The sequence below is a fragment of the Caretta caretta genome, chromosome 1 (genome assembly GCF_965140235.1).
Source record: "Caretta caretta isolate rCarCar2 chromosome 1, rCarCar1.hap1, whole genome shotgun sequence".
Taxonomy (NCBI): Eukaryota; Metazoa; Chordata; order Testudines; family Cheloniidae; genus Caretta; species Caretta caretta.
This window is the reverse complement of record NC_134206.1, coordinates 329,990,842-330,012,875: the sequence shown is the minus strand read 5'-3', so window position 1 is coordinate 330,012,875 and position 22,034 is coordinate 329,990,842. Positions and strand designations below refer to the sequence as shown.

Here is a 22,034-nt window from a genome sequence, read left to right as displayed (position 1 = left end):
TTGTCCTCCATCTTAACCTTGTTTCCTTTTGACCCTTACAAAGAACACCTTTTTAAGACTCCCCCTTCCTCCAGCTATCTATTTAATCTTAGGGTATGTCTACACTACAGAATAAGGTCGAATTTATAGAAGTTGGTTTTTTAGAAATCGGTTTTATATATTCGAGTGCGTGTGTCCCCACAGAAAATGCTCTAAGTGCATTAAGTGCATTAACCAGCTTCCACAGTATCAAGGCTAGAGTCGACTTCCGGAGCGTTGCACTGTGGATAGCTATCCCACAGTTCCCGCAGTCTCCGCTGCCCATTGGAATTCTGGGTTGAGATCCCAATGCCTGATGGGGCTAAAACATTGTCGCGGGTGGTTCTGGGTACATATCGTCAGGCCCCCCTTCCCTTCCTCCCTCCGTGAAAGCAAGGGCAGACAATCGTTTCGCGCCTTTTTTCATGAGTTACCTGTGCAGACGCCATACCACGGCAAGCATGGAGCCCGCTCAGGTAACCGTCACCGTTATGTCTCCTGGGTGCTGGCAGGCAAACCCATTGCCTTCTGGCAGCAGACGGTGCAGTACGACTGGTAGCCGTCCTCGTCGTGTCCGAGGTGCTCCTGGCCACATCGGCTGGGAGCGCCTGGGCAGACATGGGCGCAGGGACTAAATTTGGAGTGACTTGACCAGGTCATTCTCTTTAGTCCTGCAGTCATTCCTATTGAACCGTCTTATGGTGAGCAGGCAGGCAATACGGATTGCTAGCAGTTATACTGTACCATCTTCTGCCGAGCAGCCATGAGATGTGGATGGCATGCAGTCCTTCTGCACCGTCTGCTGCCAGCCAAAGATGTAAAAGATAGATGGAGTGGATCAAAACAAGAAATAGACCAGATTTGTTTTGTACTCATTTGCTTCCCCCACTCCCCTGTCTAGGGGACTCATTCCTCTAGGTCACACTGCAGTCATTCACAGAGAAGGTGCAGCGAGGTAAATCTAGCCATGTATCAATCAGAGGCCAGGCTAACCTCCTTGTTCCAATAAGAACAATAACTTAGGTGCACCATTTCTTATTGGAACCCTCCGTGAAGTCCTGCCTGAAATACTCCTTGATGTACAGGCACCCCCTTTGTTGATTTTAGCTCCCTGAAGCCAACCCTGTAAGCCGTGTCGTCAGTCGCCCCTCCCTCCGTCAGAGCAATGACAGACAATCGTTCCGCGCCTTTTTTCTGTGCGGACGCCATACCAAGGCAAGCATGGAGGCCGCTCAGCTCACTTTGGCAATTAGGAGCACATTAAACACCACACGCATTATCCAGCAGTATATGCAGCACCAGAACCTGGCAAAGCGATACCGGGCAAGGAGGCGACGTCAGCGCGGTCACGTGAGTGATCAGGACATGGACACAGATTTCTCTGAAAGCATGGGCCCTGCCGATGCATGCATCATGGTGCTAATGGGGCAGGTTCATGCTGTGGAACGCCAATTCTGGGCTCGGGAAACAAGCACAGACTGGTGGGACCGCATAGTGTTGCAGGTCTGGGACGATTCGCAGTGGCTGCGAAACTTTCGCATGCGTAAGGGCACTTTCATGGAACTTTGTGACTTGCTTTCCCCTGCCCTGAGGCACATGAATACCAAGATGAGAGCAGCCCTCACAGCTGAGAAGCGAGTGGTGATAGCCCTGTGGAAGCTTGCAACGCCAGACAGCTACCGGTCAGTTGGGAATCAATTTGGAGTGGGCAAATCTACTGTTGGGGCTGCTGTGATGCAAGTAGCCCACGCAATCAAGGATCTGCTGATATCAAGGGTAGTGACCCTGGGAAATGTGCAGGTCATAGTGGATGGCTTTGCTGCAATAGGATTCCCTAACTGTGGTGGGGCCATAGACGGAACCCATATCCCTATCTTGGCACCGGAGCACCAAGCCGCCGAGTACATAAACCGCAAGGGGTACTTTTCGATAGTGCTGCAAGCTCTGGTGGATCACAAGGGACATTTCACCAACATCAACGTGGGATGGCCGGGAAAGGTGCATGATGCTCGCATCTTCAGGAACTCCGGTCTGTTTCAAAAGCTGCAGGAAGGGACTTTATTCCCAGACCAGAAAATAACTGTTGGGGATGTTGAAATGCCTATATGTATCCTTGGGGACCCAGCCTACCCCTTAATGCCATGGCTCATGAAGCCGTACACAGGCAGCCTGGACAGTAGTCAGGAGCTGTTCAACTACAGGCTGAGCAAGTGCAGAATGGTGGTAGAATGTGCATTTGGACGTTTAAAGGCGCGCTGGCGCAGTTTACTGACTCGCTTAGACCTCAGCGAAACCAATATTCCCACTGTTATTACTGCTTGCTGTGTGCTCCACAATATCTGTGAGAGTAAGGGGGAGACGTTTATGGCGGGGTGAGAGGTTGAGGCAAATCGCCTGGCTGCTGGTTACGCGCAGCCAGACACCAGGGCGGTTAGAAGAGCACAGGAGGGCACGGTATGCATCAGAGAAGCTTTGAAAACCAGTTTCATGACTGGCCAGGCTACAGTGTGAAAGTGCTGTTTGTTTCTCCTTGATGAAACCCCCCGCCCCTTGGTTCACTCTACTTCCCTGTAAGCTAACCACCCTCCCGTCCTCCCTTTGATCACCGCTTGCAGAGGCAATAAAGTCATTGTTGCTTCACATTCATGCATTCTTTATTCATTCATCACACAAATAGGGGGATGACTACCAAGGTAGCCCAGGAGGGGTGGTGGAGGAGGGAAGGAAAATGCCACACAGCACTTTAAAAGTTTACAACTTTAAAATTTATTGAATGCCAGCCTTCTTTTTTTTGGGCAATCCTCTCTGGTGGAGTGGCTGGTTGGCCGGTGGCCCCCCCACCGCGTTCTTGGGCGTCTGGGTGTGGAGGCTATGGAACTTGGGGAGGAGGGCGGTTGGTTACGCAGGGGCTGTAGTGGCAGTCTGTGCTCCAGCTGCCTTTGCTGCAGCTCAACCATACACTGGAGCATACTGGTTTGGTCCTCCAGCAGCCTCAGCATTGAATCCTGCCTCCTCTCATCACGCTGCCGCCACATTTGAGCTTCAGCCCTGTCTTCAGCCCACCACTTACTCTCTTCAGCCCGCCACCTCTCCTCCCAGTCATTTTGTGCTTTCCTGCACTCTGACATTATTTGCCTCCACGCATTCGTCTGTGGTCTGTCAGTGTGGGAGGACAGCATGAGCTCGGAGAACATTTCATCTCGAGTGCGTTTTTTTTTCTTTCTAAGCTTCACTAGCCTCTGGGAAGGAGAAGATCCTGTGATCATTGAAACACATGCAGCTGGTGGAGAAAAAAAAAGGGACAGCGGTATTTAAAAAGACACATTTTATAAAACAGTGGCTACACTCTTTCAGGGTAAACCTTGCTGTTAACATTACGTACATAGCACATGTGCTTTCGTTACAAGGTCGCATTTTGCCTCCCCCCACCACATGGCTACCCCCTCAACCCTCCCCCCTCCCTCTGGCTAACAGCGGGGAACATTTCTGTTTAGCCACAGGCAAACAGCCCAGCAGGAATGGGCTCGTCTGAGTGTCCCCTGAAGAAAAGCACTCTGTTTCAACCAGGTGACCATGAATTATATCTCACTCTCCTGAGGATAACACAGAGAGATAAAGAACGGATGTTGTTTGAACGCCAGCAAACATACACTGCAATGCTTTGTTGTACAATGATTCCCGAGTATGTGTTACTGGCCTGGAGTGGTAAAGTGTCCTACCATGAAGGACGCAATAAGACTGCCCTCCCCAGAAACCTTCTGCAAAATTTCGCGCAGGAGAGCAGCGAATGCCAGGGCAAAGTAATCCTTTCACATGCTTGCTTTTAAACCATGTATAGTATTTTAAAAGGTACACTCACCGGAGGTCCCTTCTCCGCCTGCTGGGTCCAGGAGGCAGCCTTGGGTGGGTTCGGGGGGTACTGGCTCCAGGTCCAGGGTGGGAAACAGTTCCTGGCTGTCGGGAAAACCTGTTTCTCCGCTTGCTTGCTGTGAGCTATCTACAACCTCATCATCATCATCATCTTCTTCGTCCCCAAAACCTGCTTCCGTATTGCCTCCATCTCCATTGAAGGAGTCAAACAACATGGCTGGGGTAGTGGTGGCTGAACCCCCTAAAATGGCATGCAGCTCATCATAGAAGCGGCATGTTTGGGGCTCTGACCCGGAGCAGCCGTTTGCCTCTCTGGTAGGCTTGCCTCAGCTCCTTCAGTTTCACGTGGCACTGCTTCAGGTCCCTGTTATGGCCTCTGTCCTTCATGCCCTGGGAGATTTTGACAAAGGTTTTGGCATTTTGAAAACTGGAACGGAGTTCTGATAGCACGGATTCCTCTCCCCATACAGCGATCAGATCCCGTACCTCCCGTTCGGTCCATGCTGGAGCTCTTTTGCGATTCTGGGACTCCATCATGGTCACCTCTGCTGATGAGGTCTGCATGGTCACCTGCAGCTTGCCACGCTGGCCAAACAGGAAATGAGATTCAAAAGTTCGCGGTTCTTTTCCTGTCTACCTGGCCAGTGCATCTGAGTTGAGAGTGCTGTCCAGAGCGGTCACAATGGAGCACTCTGGGATAGCTCCCGGAGGCCAATACCGTCGAATTGTGTCCACAGTACCCCAATTTCGAGCCGGCAAGGCTGATTTAAGCACTAATCCACTTGTCAGGGGTGGAGTAAGGAAATCGATTTTAAGAGCCCTTTAAGTCGAAATAAAGGACTTCATTGTGTGGACGGGTGCAGGTTTACATCGATTTAATGCTGCTAAATTCGACCTAAAGTCCTAGTGTAGACCAGGGCTTAGGCCTGGTCTGTACTTAAAATTTACATTGACAGAGCTACGGCACTCTGGAGTGTGAAAGTCCACAACCCTGAGCGCCATCGCTGTGCCGACTTAACCCCGTTTATATGCAGTTAGATCAACGGAAGAATTCTTCCATCAACCTAGTTCCGTCACTTGGGGAGGTGGAGTTCCTACAGCAGCAGATAAATCTCTTCCATGTCTGTGGCCTGCGGCAACATTACAGGGTTACAGGAGAATAGCTCCAGTGCCATAACTTTGCCTCCATAGCGCACATAGTGTAGACGTGACCTTAGGCATCTCTAGTGTACCCATTAACATAGTATCTTTGCACCAATTGATTCATATGTCAACCATATCTCATTTTCCCAGTCACTCTTTCAGTTTGACATTCCCTCTCACTGATACTTAATATCTCCAGGGCTTCTCCTCCTCCTCCAATTTGATCCTGATCAGTGGATTCCAGCTACCAAGAGGGATTTTACAGCTAATTGGCTGGCTTGGTGTCCATCAAAGGGAGCTATTCCCCACTTTATTTATCACACCATCTTTCCATTTTCATTTCTGGTGAAGTATAAACTCTAACCAAGCTGGTCTCCCCACTGATTGCCTTTATTTCTAGAAAACTATTATCCATAAAACTAAACAAAGAACGTATCAAGGACATTTTGCATCACTGCATTTTTGTACTAGTAAATACCTAGATCATTGGAGTTACTCAAGAATACCAGTCATTTGTTCTAGCAATCTGTTCCATTTCCTTTAGAATGATTCATCTTTATTTCCCTTTCAGTTGTCTGTTCATAACAGATTCTGAATGTAAAATATCCTCTACTTTCTCTCTCTATCTTTTAACCTCAATAGTTCGTTCATATTAGCACCATCTAGAACTAGGTAAGTATTTATATATAAAATAACCCCGTCCCATTTCATCTCCTTTTTTCTATTTTCTGTATAGGATGTATCTTCTCTATTAACATTTCAGTTGTGTACTTTGTCCCACCAAGCTTCATTAACTGTTGCAAGACCATACTTTTCCTGCAGCATTATTCATTTAAATTTCAGACCGTTTTGTTATCCAAGCTTTTCCAGCCTCTGTTTTTTAACCCATTGTTATATTTCCTTCTCTAACTTGTTTAAGAGAAATAGAAGACAAAAGAAGACTTAAACACAAATATCAACTTCAACAGCCTTTTCAAAAAGAAAGATGTTGACTTTTTAACTATTAACGTAGTACTGTATATGTTCTGCCTAATCTACCATTTAGGCATTTATATCTCATTCATTACCTAACATCAGAGATATAGTCTAATAATTATTACAGTATCATTTCCAAAAGCCCAATTCCATGGTTAAGCATGGATTGCAGTGTTGTATTATTGTTTGTTTAAATCTGACAGAGTGCTCAGTGTTTTCCAAAATAGATATAATCTCTGTCCACCCCCAGGAGCATTTAGTGCCTGCCCTAACTCAATAAAGGTGTACTGTGCATGGGAAAGTGTGGAGAGGTAGAAGTCATGCAGAGGGTACAAAGGGGCAGGCCAGTACAACTGTGCATTGACTAGTACAACTGCTGATCAAAGCATGCACAGAGGAGGCTGGGGCCTGACCCTTTCAGTTGGAGGTATGGTACCTTTTCAGCATCATAGATGTCAAGAAAACACTAGATCCACATCGTTAGTCCAATAAAATATATTCCCTCACCCACCTTGTCTCTCAAGAGCCACAAAGGTATTCTGGCACTTAACTGCCACTTTAGGTGCCTCAGTTCAAAATTTAGATCCTAAAACTAGGGCTGTCAAGCAGTTAAAAAAATTAATTGTGTGATAAGTCGCGTGATTAAAAAATTAATTGCATGATTAATCACGCTGTTAAACAATAATAGAATATAATTTATTTAAATGTTTTTGGACGTTTTCTACATTTTCAAATATATTGATTTCAGTTACAACACAGAATACAAAGTCTACAGTGCTCACTTTATATTTATTTTTATTACAAATGTTTGCACTGTAAAAAAACAAAAGAAATAGTATTTTTCAATTCACCTAATACAAGTGCTGTAGTGAAATCTCTTTATCATTAAAGTTGAATTTAGAAATGTAGAATTATGTACCAAAATATCTGCATTAAAAAACAAAACAATGTAAAACTTTAGAGCCTACAAGTCCGCTCAGTCCTACTTCTTGTTCAGCCAATGCTAAGACAAACAAGTTTGTTTACATTTACAGGAGACACTGCTGCCTGCTTCTTATTTACAATGTCACCTGAAAGTGAGAACAGGCATTCGCATGGCACTTTTGTAGCCGGTGTTGCAAGGTATTTAAGTACCAGATATGCTAAACATTTGTATGCCCCTTCATGCTTTGGCCACCATTCCAGAGGACATGCTTCCATGCTGATGATGCTTTTTAAAAAAATAATGTGTTAATTAAATTTGTGACTGAACTCCTTGGGGGAGAATTGTTTGTCTCCTGTTCTGTTTTCCCTGCATTCTGCCATATATTTCATGTTCACAGCAGTCTCGGACGATGACCCAGCACATGTTTGTTTTAAGAACCTTTCACTGCAGATTTCACAAAACACAAAGAAAGTACCAATCTGAGATTTCTGAAAATAGCTACAGCACTCCACCCAAGGTTTAAGAATCTGAAGTGCCATCCCAAATCTTGAGAGGGACGGGGTGTGGAGCACAGTGGCATAGCTAGGTGGAGCGAACAGGGGAGTGGACATAAAAAAAGGTGCCACCCGCTTGTACTCACCGGGCGGCGCTCCAGGTCCTCAGCGGCACTGAAGGCCCCCACCGCCAAAATGCCACCGAGAACCCAAAGCGCGCGAAGGCCCCCGCCGCCGAAGACCTGGAGCGCTGCCGGGTGAGTAAAAATTTAAAAAGGCACCTATAAATTAAAAAGGCACCACTTGTGCTCAGAGGGGGAGCGGCTGCTCCCCCCGCTTCCTCCCTGGCTAGGCTACTGGTGGAGCATGATTTCAGAAGTCTTCAAAAAACAACACTCAGGGGCAGAACCTACAGAACCCGAACCACCAAAAAGAAAATCAACCTTCTGCTGGTGGCATCTGACTCAGATTATGAAAATGAACATGAGTCGGTCTGCTCTGTTTTGGATCGTTATCGAGCAGAACCCGTCATCAGCATGTCTTCTGGAATGGTGGTTGAAGCATGAAGGGACATATGAATCTTTAGTGCATCTGACACATAAATATCTTTTGACAACAGCTACAACAGTGCCATGCGAACACCTGTTCTTACTTTCAGGTGACCTTGTAAACAAGAAGCGTGCAACATTATCTCCTGCAAATTGTAACCAAACTTGTTTATCTGAGTGATTGGCTGAAGTAGGAGTCAGTGGACAGGCAGGCTCTAAAGTTTTACATTGTTTTGTTTTTGAGTACAAGTATGTAACAAAAAAATCTACATTTGTAAGTTACACTTTCAGGATAGAGATTGCACTACAGTACTTGTATGAGGTGAATTGAAAAAATGCTATTTCTTTTATCACTTTTACAGTGCAAATATTTGTAATCAAAAATAATATAAAGTGAGCATTGTACACTTTGTATTCTGTGTTGTAATTGAAATCAATATATTTGAAAATGTAGATTAAAAAGCCAAAAATATTTAATAAATTTCAATTGGTATTCTATTGCTTATCAGTGCAATTAATCGTGATTAATTTTTTTGAGTTAATCGCGTGAGTTAACTGTGATTAATTGACAGCCCTACCTCAAACCCATGCTTACCTGTTGCCTAAATTCCCACGTGCCTACATTTCTGCTAGTAAAGTTCCCTAGGTACCTAAATTTCTGTCAGCAGGCATGTACAAAGCTGCCTAAGTCCTGACACCCTGATCTGCTCAGTTTCAAACTTGTGCTGGTCTCCTCAAACTAGGTATTCCCCCACTTATTGTCCATGATCTGACTGGCATTCTCAGAAGCCTCCTTAGAGCTGGCCTACTGTATTGGGTCCTGCATGAAACACCACAATGATGATAGCAACAGTGGGGCTGCCCTTATACCATGTACAGCAGTGGTTAGAGCACTCGTCTGGGACATGGGAGACCCATATTCATAGTCCCTACTCTGCCTGATTCAGAGCAGCAACTTGAACCCAGGTCTCCCACTCCAGGTGAGTGCCCTAACCACCAGACTATGGGGTATTCTGGGGTGGATCTCTCTCTCTTCTATTGAAGCTGTTCCACTTTGTATGAAATACTGAGGTATTCACTGGAGCAGAGAGACCGCGAGAATCTATAGCCCAATAGTTAGGTCAGTTACCTGAGAGACCCATATTACAGTCCTGCTCCAGTGAATATTTAAGTATTTTATGCAGAGTGGAACAGCTGAGTGCACTTGCATCACGCAGGGTTTTCCCTCAAATATAGAATTATTTTTTAAATGGAGTCTCTCTATTTGAATTGGAAGCCTGGCAAATTTCTAACTGTCAGCCTTTTAAAATTTTTATTAAAGCTATTGTTAAAAAAACTATATAATACATAGGTTGAGAAAAGAGTGTCTGTACATCTGGGTATAGTGCTTAGATTATCCACAAATACAAAGTTTGTTTTTAAAGTCATATGATACATGGAGTACATAATCAGCAATAACGCAAACATAGGTGAATAGATTTAACAATACAGTTTAGATATTAGAATCTGAATACTCGGGTATTGTCATGATAAGAGATTTGGTTGTGGAAAACGAAATATAACAATGAGTGGAGATTGTCCCTCAGTAATTGAGAATTGGGTAGGTTGTCCATTTAGAAAATACAATCCACAAGGAAAGTATTTCAGTTACAATTGCTCTAATGTTAGGAAGAAGCAGCTGCCCATGGTGGAGAATCCCAGCAGAGCTTTTTTTCAAGAGCGTTTCACTGAAGAATTGGCCATAGAAACACTGTATTTGAGGACTGGGATTTACTGTACTATACAGGCTGTTAGTAGCGGTTCTCCTGAGCAGTCTGGTTAGTGTGTCACTCTCCCATGAAGCATCCAGGCAGGTAAAAATGGACTTGTACTGAGCCAATTGTTTGTTTGATCATGGTCCAGTTCCAGCAAAATCCCTTTCAGAATTCTGTGGAGGCTACTCTTACTGCTGTTTTAAATGAGCCAAAAGATGCTGTCAGTTTCCCAGCTGACTACAGCTGGAATGGCCACACTTATTTTTCTTCCTAATATTTTCCCCTCTAAGAAAGCAGCTTTAGCTGTGAGAAAACATTCTCTTCCCATGTTGTTACTCTTAAAATTGGTGTGTTGGTCTGTCACATCTGTGGGTTGAGAGCCCAGTTAAAACAAAAAACTGCAGACCAGTTCAGAGTAGCAGCCGTGTTAGTCTGTATTCACAAAAAGAAAAGGAGGACTGTAGCTCACAAAAGCTTATGTTCAAATAAATTGGTTAGTCTCTAAGATGCCACAAGTACTCCTTTTCTTTTTGCAGACCAGTTCAGTAATTGCTTATTGCTAAAGACAACAGAAGAGCTTAGAGCATTATGCTTGGATTCTTCTTTTCTTCCCCATTACTAATCAAGCATGTTGTTCTCCAGAAATCTTCCCCATGTCAAATTGCCAGGTCAGCTCTAATTAGCTTCAGTCAGACTCATGTATGTAGTTTTAGACATTTCTGGCTGATTATCTTTTTTATGCACATGCAAAACATCAGAAAAAGGGAATGGTTTCTGTCAACCTTTCACATTCCTTGCCAATACATCCTTTGGATAAAAGAAATCCACAGTGGAAAGATTTGTTCATTCCAACCACTGTCTGGACAAAAGATTTTTAGTTCACTTACCATTGATCATGCTGCTTGATATTTTTTCAGATTTGTTCAAATCTCTGGCGTTTCTGTATACTTCTTAAATTAAGATTGGGATTTAGAATCTTTATCTACAGGGGAAAAAATCCCTTAGTTTGTTCAAAAGTTAATTCTGCAGACTTTCAGTATAACATTGTTGAAACTTGTTTATCTGAAGCCTGAATGAATTGCAAGTACAATGACAGGAAATGGAGACAATTGTAGAATGTGTTGTCTCCATCTCTGGTTTGCCCTTTTTGAAGCATTGTATTTGTGTAGTCATTCCTTTAGAGAGTCTTCAGTTGTCATAGATGAAAACTGATAATATATGAAGGAAAATATATGTAAGCTGCTTTCTAAGCCAGTAGTGAGGTATCAGACAGTTATCTGTATGTGTCGGTTTTCTATAAATATCAAAATTCAGTAATTCTGTCTCCAGTTAAGTAAACTTCAAATGTAGGGAGAATATCCTGTCCCTCTATACTCTACAACAATGTTTCTCAACCCATTGGGTTGTACCGAAAATTGGGGCGCCAGATTGTTTCAAAGGGTCATGTGGTGGCTCCTGTCCCACGGGTTTGCTTGGCTCACCTCCCTGTTCCAGGCAGTGCAGCCTCTGGGGTCCCAGCGCCGCTCACGATTGGCCCAGCCAACAGTATGACGGGAGTCTGGGTAGGTCAAATTTGAGTGAGTGGCACCTGCAACCCCATGAGCCAGGTCACAACTCCACTCACACAAATTTGTTCAGGTCACGGGTGCAAGGCCAAGTCTGAGCAGTGCTGCAACCCCGGAGGTTGCAACACCCAGAGTGGAGAGTAGGGTTACCACCTTTGAAATGCAAAAAACCTGGCACCTCCTTCCCTCAAGGCAAGCCTGCCACAACCCCAACCACAAGGCAACTCCACAATCCCCCCTTAACAGCCACTTATAGTATTTAGAGAGAGAACACACATAGATAAGACTAATAACATCATTTTCTTACTTAAACTTTGGAAGTGGGAACACTTGCAGCATCTTTAGCTGGACATAGAAACTTTTAACATTAGATATCCCAGTGTACTGTGATAATAATGCAAATCTTTAGACCCACATAAAGAAATAATACTTGTCAGATTAAATTATTTTTCTGGCAACTGGTAAATCCATTAAAAAAACCCAGCCATGCCGGTCAAATACCAGCCAGGTGGCAACCCTAGTGGAGAGCCAAGCCCAGCCATCCTAACAGGAGCTGCAGGAGCTGATACTGTGGGGTGAGTGCCAGGCAGGGCCCAACCCCCTCAGAGGCAGGACCTGACTAAAACCATCCCAGGGCCTCCAGCCCCAGACTATTAACTGGGTTATGACCAATGAGGAGACAAGATGGGTTAGTTCATAAACATTTACAAATGGGTTCTGAGCCCAAAAAGGTTGAGAAACACTGTTCTACAATGCCTAAAAATTAGTAAAATCATCTCAGTTGTGCTGTATGGGAGATGGGAGGTCGTTATGCTAAACTCCATACTGTCTATGTATGTAGGGTTACCAACTTTCTAATCACACAAAACCGAATGCCCCTGCCCCGCCCCTTCACTGAGGCCCTGCCCATGCCTCGCCCCTTCTCCAAGGCCCCACCCCACTCATTCCATCCCCCTCCCTCTGTCACTTGCTCTTCCCTACCCTCACTCACTTGCACCTGGCTGGGGCAGGGGTTGGCGTGTGGGAAGGGGTATGGGCTGGGGATGAGGAGTTTGGCATGTGGGCTCTGGGGTGGGGCCGGGGATGAGGGGTTTGGGGTGTGGGAGAGGACTCCGGGCTGAGGCAGGGGGTTGGAGTGGATGTGGGGGGGGGGTGTAAGGGTCCGGCTGGGGGTGGGGCTGGGGATGAGGGGTTTGAGGTTCAGGAGGGGGCTTCGGGCTGGGCCAGGCGGTTGGTGTGCGGGGGGGTGAGGGCTCTGGGATGGGGCCAGGGATGGAGGTTTGCAGCAGGAGGGTACTCTGGGCTGGTGCAGAGGGTTGGAGTGCAGGGAGGCGAGGGCTCCGGCTGGGTGTGTGGGCTCTGGGGTGGGGCCGGGGATGACGGGTTTGGGGTGTGGGAGAGGACTCTGGGCTGAGGCAGGGGGTTGGAGTGGATGTGGGGGGGGAGGTGTAAGGGTCCGGCTGGGGGTGTGGCTGGGGATGAGGGGTGTCATAAATATAAAGGGAAGGGTAAACCCCTTTGAAATCCCTCCTGGCCAGGGGAAAGCTCCTCTCACCTGTAAAGGGTTAAGAAGCTAAAGGTAACCTCGCTGGCACCTGACCAAAATGACCAATGAGGAGACAAGATACTTTCAAAAGCTGGGAGGAGGGAGAGAAAAAAAGGGTCTGTGTCTGTCTGTAGTCATCTTGGCCAGGGACAGAACAGGAATGGAGGCTTAGAACTTTTAGTAAGTAATCTAGCTAGGTATGTGTTAGATTATGATTTCTTTAAATGGCTGAGAAAAGAATTGTGCTGAATAGAATAACTATTTCTGTCTGTGTATCTCTTTTGTAACTTAAGGTTTTGCCTAGAGGGGTTCTCTATGTTTTGGAATCTAATTACCCTGTAAGATATCTACCATCCTGATTTTACAGGGGGGATTTCTTTATTTCTATTTACTTCTATTTTTTATTAAAAGTCTTCTTGTAAAAAACTGAATGCTTTTTCATTGTTCTCAGATCCAAGGGTTTGGGTCTGTGGTCACCTATGCAAATTGGTGAGGCTTTTTATCCAACATTTCCCAGGAGAGGGGGGGTGCAAGTGTTGGGAGGATTGTTCATTGTTCTTAAGATCCAAGGGTCTGGGTCTGTAGTCACCTAGGCAAATTGGTGAGGCTTTTTACCAAACCTTGTCCAGGAAGTGGGGTGCAAGGTTTTGGGGAAGTATTTTGGGGGGAAAGACGCATCCAAACAGCTCTTCCCCAGTAACCAGTATTAGTTTGGTGGTGGTAGCGGCCATTCCAAGGATAACGGGTGTAATATTTTGTACCTTGGGGAAGTTTTGACCTAAGCTGGTAAAGATAAGCTTAGGAGGTTTTTCATGCAGGTCCCCACATCTGTACCCTAGAGTTCAGAGTGGGGGAGGAACCTTGACATGGTGGCACAGTGGTGGGATTAACCTGAAATCATTTGAGATCCAGTTGAGATTTTTTGAACTAGAAATACAGATTTTAAAAAGGAAATTTTTTTTCCTTTGGAAAGAAAGTCCAGAAAGCAGCTTTGAAACTGAAAGCAGCTTGGTTTCTCTCTGCTTTGTGGCCAAGCAGAGACAAAAGGGGATTATCTTGTGAATTGCAGGTTTTCTTTGCCTGGAGGCAGGGTACTTAACTCCTGCAGGGAAATTCACAGTCTTCCAACCCAGAGGTTTTTTTTTTTCTTTTCTTCCTAAAAGTAAATAGGGGGTGTGTGTTCTACCCATTTGCTTTTTCTTTGGGCTGGGTAAGCAGGTTTCCAAGTAGTTGGGGGTTTTTTGCTTTAATTTGGGCCCAGAGCAGAGACAAGGGAGTTGTCTTTTTCTGTAGGCTGACAGTCACTATCAGAGAATAGGTATTCTATTCCAGCACAGCAAAATTTTACAGCCAAGTTTTGTTTGTTTATTTCTAAACCTCGGGTGTAAAGTTAGTAAAAACAGAGAGGTTAGAATGGCAAAATCCGCGGCTCGACTACAGCTCGAATTAGCCAAATTTCAGGCTGAGGAAAGACAAAGGGAACATGAAAGACAGATAGAACTCATGCAGCTGAAGAAGGAACAAGAAAGGGAGGCAGAACAACACCAAGAGGCTGCCCACAAGAGGGAAATGGAGGCAAGGAAGCATGTGGAGGAGGAGAGGGAAAAAGAGAGGAAGCATGTGGAGGAGGAGAAGGAAAAAGAGAGGAAGCATGTGGAGGAGATGGAGAGGATAAAGGCCCAGCAGAATATACCAACAAACCCTAGCAATCCTTCTCCAGGTACCACTTCCCATCCCAGAAAGTTCCCCACCTACAAGGCAGGTGATGATACTGAGGCCTTCTTAGAAAACTTCGAAAGGGCCTGCCTTGGGTACAACATCTCTACTGACCAATACATGGTAGAGCTCAGGCCGCAGCTCAGTGGACCCTTAGCTGAGGTGGCAGCTGAAATGCCTAAAGAACACATGAACAAGTATGAACTGTTTAAATCCAAGGCGAGAGTCAGAATGGGGATAACACCCGAGCAGTCTCGTCGGAGGTTCAGAGCCCTAAGGTGGAAACCAGACATGTCATTTACCCGACATGCCTACCACATTGTGAAACATTGGGATGCCTGGATATCAGGAGCAAGTGTTGAATCTCCAGTAAATTTGCCCTTCCTAATGCAAATGGAACAATTCTTAGAGGGTGTTCCTGAGGAAATAGAAAGATACATCCTAGATGGGAAACCCAAAACTGTAATTGAGGCAGGAGAGATTGGAGCCAGATGGGTGGAGGTGGCAGAGAAGAAGAAAACTGGTCGCAGTTGGAGCGGAGACCAGAAGGGACCACCCCAGACCACACCCTATTACCGGGGGCCGCCCAAAGCCCCACCTACCTCCCAGAGAACCCTCCAGACCCCTTATCGTCCCACCACCCCGTTCTCCAGCAACCCTCCTCGCCCCAGTGACCCGTCAGCTGGACGATGTTTTAAGTGTAACGAGCTGGGGCATGTAAAGGCCAACTGCCCCAAGAACCCCAACAGATTACAGTTCATTGCACCGGAATCACACCAGAGGTCCACAGGCCCAGATACCTCCCAGATACCCTTGGAGCGGAGGGAAACTGTGAGTGTGGGCGGGAAGAAGGTCACCGCGTGGAGGGACACCGGAGCACAAGTGTCAGCTATCCATGCTTCCTTAGTGGACCCCAATTTAATCAGCCCAGAGATCCAAGTGACGATTCAACCCTTCAAGTCCAACTCTTTCAATTTGCCTACAGCCAAGTTGCCTGTCCAGTACAAGGGCTGGTCAGGAATGTGGACTTTTGCAGTCTATGATGATTATCCCATCCCCATGCTGTTGGGGGAAGACTTGGCCAATCATGTGAAGCAGGCCAAGAGGGTGGGAATGGTCACCCGCAGCCAGGCTAAACAAGCCGTGAGGCCTAGCTCTGTTCCGGAAACTTCTATCAGGACCCAGTCAGAGGTGATGGACCTGGACCCCAGGCCAATGTCTGCAACAGCAGTAGTGGATCCAGTCCCAGAGACCCAGACGGAACCAGTCCCAGAACCAGAACCAGCCGAACAACCAACACCAGACCCCGTGTCAGCACTGAATCCAGTACTTGCAACCTCAACACCAGAGGGCCCCACCGAACCTGAACTGGCAGCAGCCGATAACCCTACACGAGAGGCTCAGCCGGAGCCTGAATCCCAACATAGTGCACCAGCGGAGAGCGGTTCACAGTCAACAGAAACAGCTCCATCCCCTATATCGCTTCCAGAGGGACCAAGCCTAGGTCCACAATCCCATGAGGAACTGATGTCTCCAGCATCAAGGGAACAGTTCCAGACCGAACAGGAAGCAGATGAAAGCCTCCAGAGAGCTTGGACGGCGGCACGGAGCAACCCACCGCCTCTCAGCTCTTCTAATCGATCCAGGTTTGTTATAGAAAGAGGACTTTTATACAAGGAAACTCTTTCTGGTGGACACCAGGAAGACTGGCATCCTCAGAAACAGTTGGTAGTTCCAACTAAATACCGGGCCAAGCTCTTGAGCTTAGCCCACGATCACCCTAGTGGCCATGCTGGGGTGAACAGGACCAAAGACCGTTTGGGGGGATCATTCCACTGGGAGGGAATGGGCAAGGATGTTTCTACCTATGTCCAGTCTTGTGAGGTGTGCCAAAGAGTGGGAAAACCCCAAGACCAGGTCAAAGCCCCTCTCCAGCCACTCCCCATCATTGAAGTTCCATTTCAGCGAGTAGCTGTGGATATTCTGGGTCCTTTTCCGAAAAAGACACCCAGAGGAAAGCAGTACATACTGACTTTCATGGATTTTGCCACCCGATGGCCGGAAGCAGTAGCTCTAAGCAACACCAGGGCTAAAAGTGTGTGTCAGGCACTAGCAGACATTTTTGCCAGGGTAGGTTGGCCCTCCGACATCCTCACAGATGCAGGGACTAATTTCCTGGCAGGAACTATGAAAAACCTTTGGGAAGCTCATGGGGTAAATCACTTGGTTGCCACTCCTTACCACCATCAAACAAATGGCATGGTGGAGAAGTTTAATGGAACTTTGGGGGCCATGATACGTAAATTCGTAAATGAGCACTCCAATGATTGGGACCTAGTATTGCAGCAGTTGCTCTTTGCCTACAGAGCTGTACCACATCCCAGTTTAGGGTTTTCCCCATTTGAACTTGTATATGGCCGTGAGGTTAAGGGGCCATTGCAGTTGGTGAAGCAGCAATGGGAGGGATTTACACCTTCTCCAGGAACTAACATTCTGGACTTTGTAACCAACCTACAAAACACCCTCCGAACCTCTTTAGCCCTTGCTAGAGAAAACTTACAGGATGCTCAAAAAAAGCAAAAAGCCTGGTATGATAAACATGCCAGAGAGCGTTCCTTCAAAGTAGGAGACCAGGTCATGGTCTTAAGGGCGCTCCAGGCCCATAAAATGGAAGCATCGTGGGAAGGGCCGTTCACGGTCCAGGAGCGCCTGGGAGCTGTTAATTATCTCATAGCATTCCCCACCTCCAACCGGAAGCCTAAGGTGTACCATATTAATTCTCTAAAGCCCTTTTATTCCAGAGAATTAAAGGTTTGTCAGTTTACAGCCCAGGGAGGAGACGACGCTGAGTGGCCTGAAGGTGTTTACTACGAAGGGAAATGTGCTGGTGGTGTGGAAGAGGTGAACCTCTCCATGACCCTTGGGCGTATGCAGCGACAGCAGATCCAGGAGCTGTGCACTAGCTACGCGCCAACGTTCTCAGCCACCCCAGGACTGACTGAACGGGCATACCACTCCATTGACACAGGTAATGCTCACCCAATTAGGGTCCAACCTTACCGGGTGTCTCCTCAAGCTAAAACTGCTATAGAACGGGAGATCCAGGATATGTTACAGATGGGTGTAATCCGCCCCTCTGAAAGTGCATGGGCATCTCCAGTGGTTCTAGTTCCCAAACCAGATGGGGAAATACGTTTTTGCGTGGACTACCGTAAGCTAAATGCTGTAACTCGCCCAGACAACTATCCAATGCCACGCACAGATGAACTATTAGAGAAACTGGGACGGGCCCAGTTCATCTCTACCTTGGACTTAACCAAGGGGTACTGGCAGGTACCGCTAGATGAATCTGCCAAGGAAAGGTCAGCCTTCATCACACATCTTGGGCTGTATGAATTTAATGTACTCCCTTTCGGGCTGCGAAATGCACCCGCCACTTTCCAAAGACTTGTAGATGGTCTCCTAGCGGGATTAGGAGAATATGCAGTCGCCTACCTTGACGATGTGGCCATATTTTCGGATTCCTGGGCAGACCACCTGGAACATCTACAAAAAGTCCTTGAGCGCATAAGGGAGGCAGGACTAACTGTTAAGGCTAAGAAGTGTCAAATAGGCCTAAACAGAGTAACGTACCTTGGACACCAGGTGGGTCAAGGAACTATCAGCCCCCTACAGGCCAAAGTGGATGCTATCCAAAAGTGGCCTGTCCCAAAGTCAAAGAAACAGGTTCAATCCTTCTTAGGCTTGGCCGGTTATTACAGACGATTTGTACCGCACTACAGCCAAATCGCTGCCCCACTGACAGACCTAACCAAAAAGAAACAGCCAAATGCTGTTCAGTGGACCGGAAAGTGTCAGAAGGCCTTTAACAAGCTTAAAGCGACACTCATGTCTGACCCTGTACTAAGGGCCCCAGACTTTGACAAACCGTTCCTAGTAACCACAGATGCATCCGAGCGTGGTGTGGGAGCAGTTTTAATGCAGAAAGGACCTGATCAAGAATTCCACCCTGTAGTGTTTCTCAGCAAAAAAACTGTCTGAGAGGGAAAGCAACTGGTCAGTCACTGAAAAAGAATGTTATGCCATTGTCTACGCTCTGGAAAAGCTACGCCCATATGTTTGGGGACGGCATTTCCACCTGCAAACCGACCATGCTGCACTAAAGTGGCTTCACACCGTCAAAGAAACTAACAAAAAACTTCTTCGGTGGAGTTTAGCTCTCCAAGATTTTGATTTCGACATCCAACACATCTCAGGAGCTTCTAACAAAGTGGCTGATGCACTCTCCCGTGAAAGTTTCCCAGAATCAACTGGTTAAAATCGTCCTTGAGATGTGGAAAATATTGTTAGTCTTTATGTACTTGGTAGTATATTTAGAGATGCATGTGTCTTATTACCTCTGTTTTCCTAGAGCTCCAGGAAGAAATCCCAGCCAGTGTTTCACCCTAGCTGAGATTTGGGGGGCGTGTCATAAATATAAAGGGAAGGGTAAACCCCTTTGAAATCCCTCCTGGCCAGGGGAAAGCTCCTCTCACCTGTAAAGGGTTAAGAAGCTAAAGGTAACCTCGCTGGCACCTGACCAAAATGACCAATGAGGAGACAAGATACTTTCAAAAGCTGGGAGGAGGGAGAGAAAAAAAGGGTCTGTGTCTGTCTGTAGTCGTCTTGGCCAGGGACAGAACAGGAATGGAGGCTTAGAACTTTTAGTAAGTAATCTAGCTAGGTATGTGTTAGATTATGATTTCTTTAAATGGCTGAGAAAAGAATTGTGCTGAATAGAATAACTATTTCTGTCTGTGTATCTCTTTTGTAACTTAAGGTTTTGCCTAGAGGGGTTCTCTATGTTTTGGAATCTAATTACCCTGTAAGATATCTACCATCCTGATTTTACAGGGGGGATTTCTTTATTTCTATTTACTTCTATTTTTTATTAAAAGTCTTCTTGTAAAAAACTGAATGCTTTTTCATTGTTCTCAGATCCAAGGGTTTGGGTCTGTGGTCACCTATGCAAATTGGTGAGGCTTTTTATCCAACATTTCCCAGGAGAGGGGGGGTGCAAGTGTTGGGAGGATTGTTCATTGTTCTTAAGATCCAAGGGTCTGGGTCTGTAGTCACCTAGGCAAATTGGTGAGGCTTTTTACCAAACCTTGTCCAGGAAGTGGGGTGCAAGGTTTTGGGGAAGTATTTTGGGGGGAAAGACGCGTCCAAACAGCTCTTCCCCAGTAACCAGTATTAGTTTGGTGGTGGTAGCGGCCATTCCAAGGATAACGGGTGTAATATTTTGTACCTTGGGGAAGTTTTGACCTAAGCTGGTAAAGATAAGCTTAGGAGGTTTTTCATGCAGGTCCCCACATCTGTACCCTAGAGTTCAGAGTGGGGGAGGAACCTTGACAAGGGGTTTGAGGTGCAGGAGGGGGCTTCGGGCTGGGCCAGACGGTTGGTGTGCGGGGGGGTGAGGGCTCTGGGATGGGGCCAGGGATGGAGGTTTGGGGCAGTAGGGTACTCTGGGCTGGTGCAGAAGGTTGGAGTGCAGGGAGGCGAGGGCTCCGGCTGGGTGTGTGGGCTCTGGGGTGCGGCTGGGGATGAGGGGTTTGGGGTGTGGGAGAGGACTCTGGGCTGAGGCAGGGGGTTGGAGTGGGTGAGGGGGGTGTAAGGGTCCGGCTGGGAATGAGGGGTTTGAGGTGCAGGAGGGGGCTTCGGGCTGGGCCAGGCGGTTGGTGTGCGGGGGGGTGAGGGCTCTGGGATGGGGCCAGGGATGGAGGTTTGGGGCAGTAGGGTACTCTGGGCTGGTGCAGAAGGTTGGAGTGCAGGGAGGCAAGGGCTCCGGCTGGGTGTGTGGGCTCTGGGGTGCGGCTGGGGATGAGGGGTTTGGGGTGCAGGAGGGGACACTGGGCTGGGGCAGGGGGTTGGAGTGTGGGGGAGGGGGGAGAGAGGGTCCCAGCGGTGCTTACCACCACTCTGAGAAAGCGGCCGCCAGATCCCTGTGGCCTCTAGGCGCATGGACAGCCAGGGAGGCTCTGTGTGCTTTCTCCGTGCTGGCAGACGCTGCCCCCCGCAGCTCCCATTGGTTGTGGTTCCTGGCCAATGTGAGCTGCGGAACCGGCATTGGGGTGGGGGCAGCTCATGGAGCCTCCCAGTCCCTGGCCACCCCAGCGCCAAAGGGCCGCAGAGACCTGGCATCTGCTTATCAGAGCCATGTGGAGCTGGGGCAGGTAGGGAGCCTGCCTTAGCCCTGGCCCCCCACTGCGCCGCCGACCGGACTTCTAACGGCCCAGTCGGTGGTGCCAACCGGAGCCACCAGAGTCCCTTTTTGACTGGGCATTCTGGTCGAAAACTGGACACCTGGCAACCTTATATGTATAGTGGCTTTCTCTGAGTGAAATGTACCCCACAGAGAGGTTCAGTGCAGGCCTCATTTGAAGGCTTAAGTGGTGCTTAGGCCTTGTGCTGGCTGTCTGCACAGGGATGAAGTTCCCCCTCTATAGTGAGCTAGAGATGTTATGATTGGGCCAGCGAAGCAGTGATGTTAAGGGCAATGATGCAGAATGGTAAAACTTCCACCTCAGGAAGATGGAGTAGGCCATGGCCTCTTCCACAACCCCAGAAACAAGGTGGCAGCTCTGAGCTCAATCAAAGAGAAAGGTTTCCTGCATAAAGCCTGTGTACTCTGACACTGCACATAGGACAGGAGTCTGGTCCGAGCTAGATGAGGGAAAGCTATATCGCAGAAAATACCAATTCATTATCCCAGTGGCTGAATCCAGCTCAGAGTTTAATATTTTGAAAATTACTTCAAAAATCCTAGAGCAAATGTCGTTCAGACTTAATCCTTTTATTCTCTCATTTTTCAGATTCCTCGGATGGATGTCTAAAAGCTTCTACACATCAGGGGGCAATAGATGTTTATGTTAGTCAAGTGAGAAAAGTGGATCTGAAAAGCCAGAAAGGTTAGCAAATTGCAACATTTTATGGCATCCTTTGATATAAGAGATGGTAAAACTACCCACTCTCTTATATTTAAATAATTACAGTAAAATAGTCATTCTTACCTAATTCATCATTAGAAAATGTATATTGGCTCTTAGCACAGTAGGCACTGCAGATGACAATGGTATTTAAAATAGACCCCATAAGATCATCTGGGGCTTTCATTTCAGTAAGAATCTTACACTTTCCACCTTTCTTCCAGTAATCTTCCGCACCAAACCAGTAGAATCCTGCAGAACTGACTAGGATTGTAATCCCCCTTTGCCTCATCAATGCAGTTTACTCCATGCTGTTGGCAGGCGTGTGGAACTGATGAGGCTCGTATTTCATTTCTCCATGCCCATTTCCCATTAAAAGAATTACTGTGTGTGGAGACCCTGAAATTAAAATGGCAAAGCAGCAACGCAAGGGAAGGCAGAGCCAGAGAGATGACACATGCCCCAGCACATGGACATGTTGTTAAATGAGCTAATTACTCCCCTAATTTCTGCTA

General features: G+C 47.0%; 1 protein-coding gene across 2 annotated transcripts in view; it reads left to right on the top strand.

Moving 5' to 3' along the window:
• The window catches only part of FAM185A (family with sequence similarity 185 member A), an 82,782-nt gene that overhangs the window by 46,888 nt on the left and 13,860 nt on the right, over positions 1-22,034 (top strand). Inside the window, exon 6 of one of the 2 annotated variants that reach the window (XM_048836447.2) lies at positions 21,406-21,501. The exons of the other annotated variant lie outside the window; for it this stretch is intronic. Coding sequence (XP_048692404.1) covers positions 21,406-21,501 — 96 coding nt within the window. The remainder of the gene's footprint in view (positions 1-21,405; positions 21,502-22,034) is intronic. 2 annotated transcript variants of the gene reach the window in all.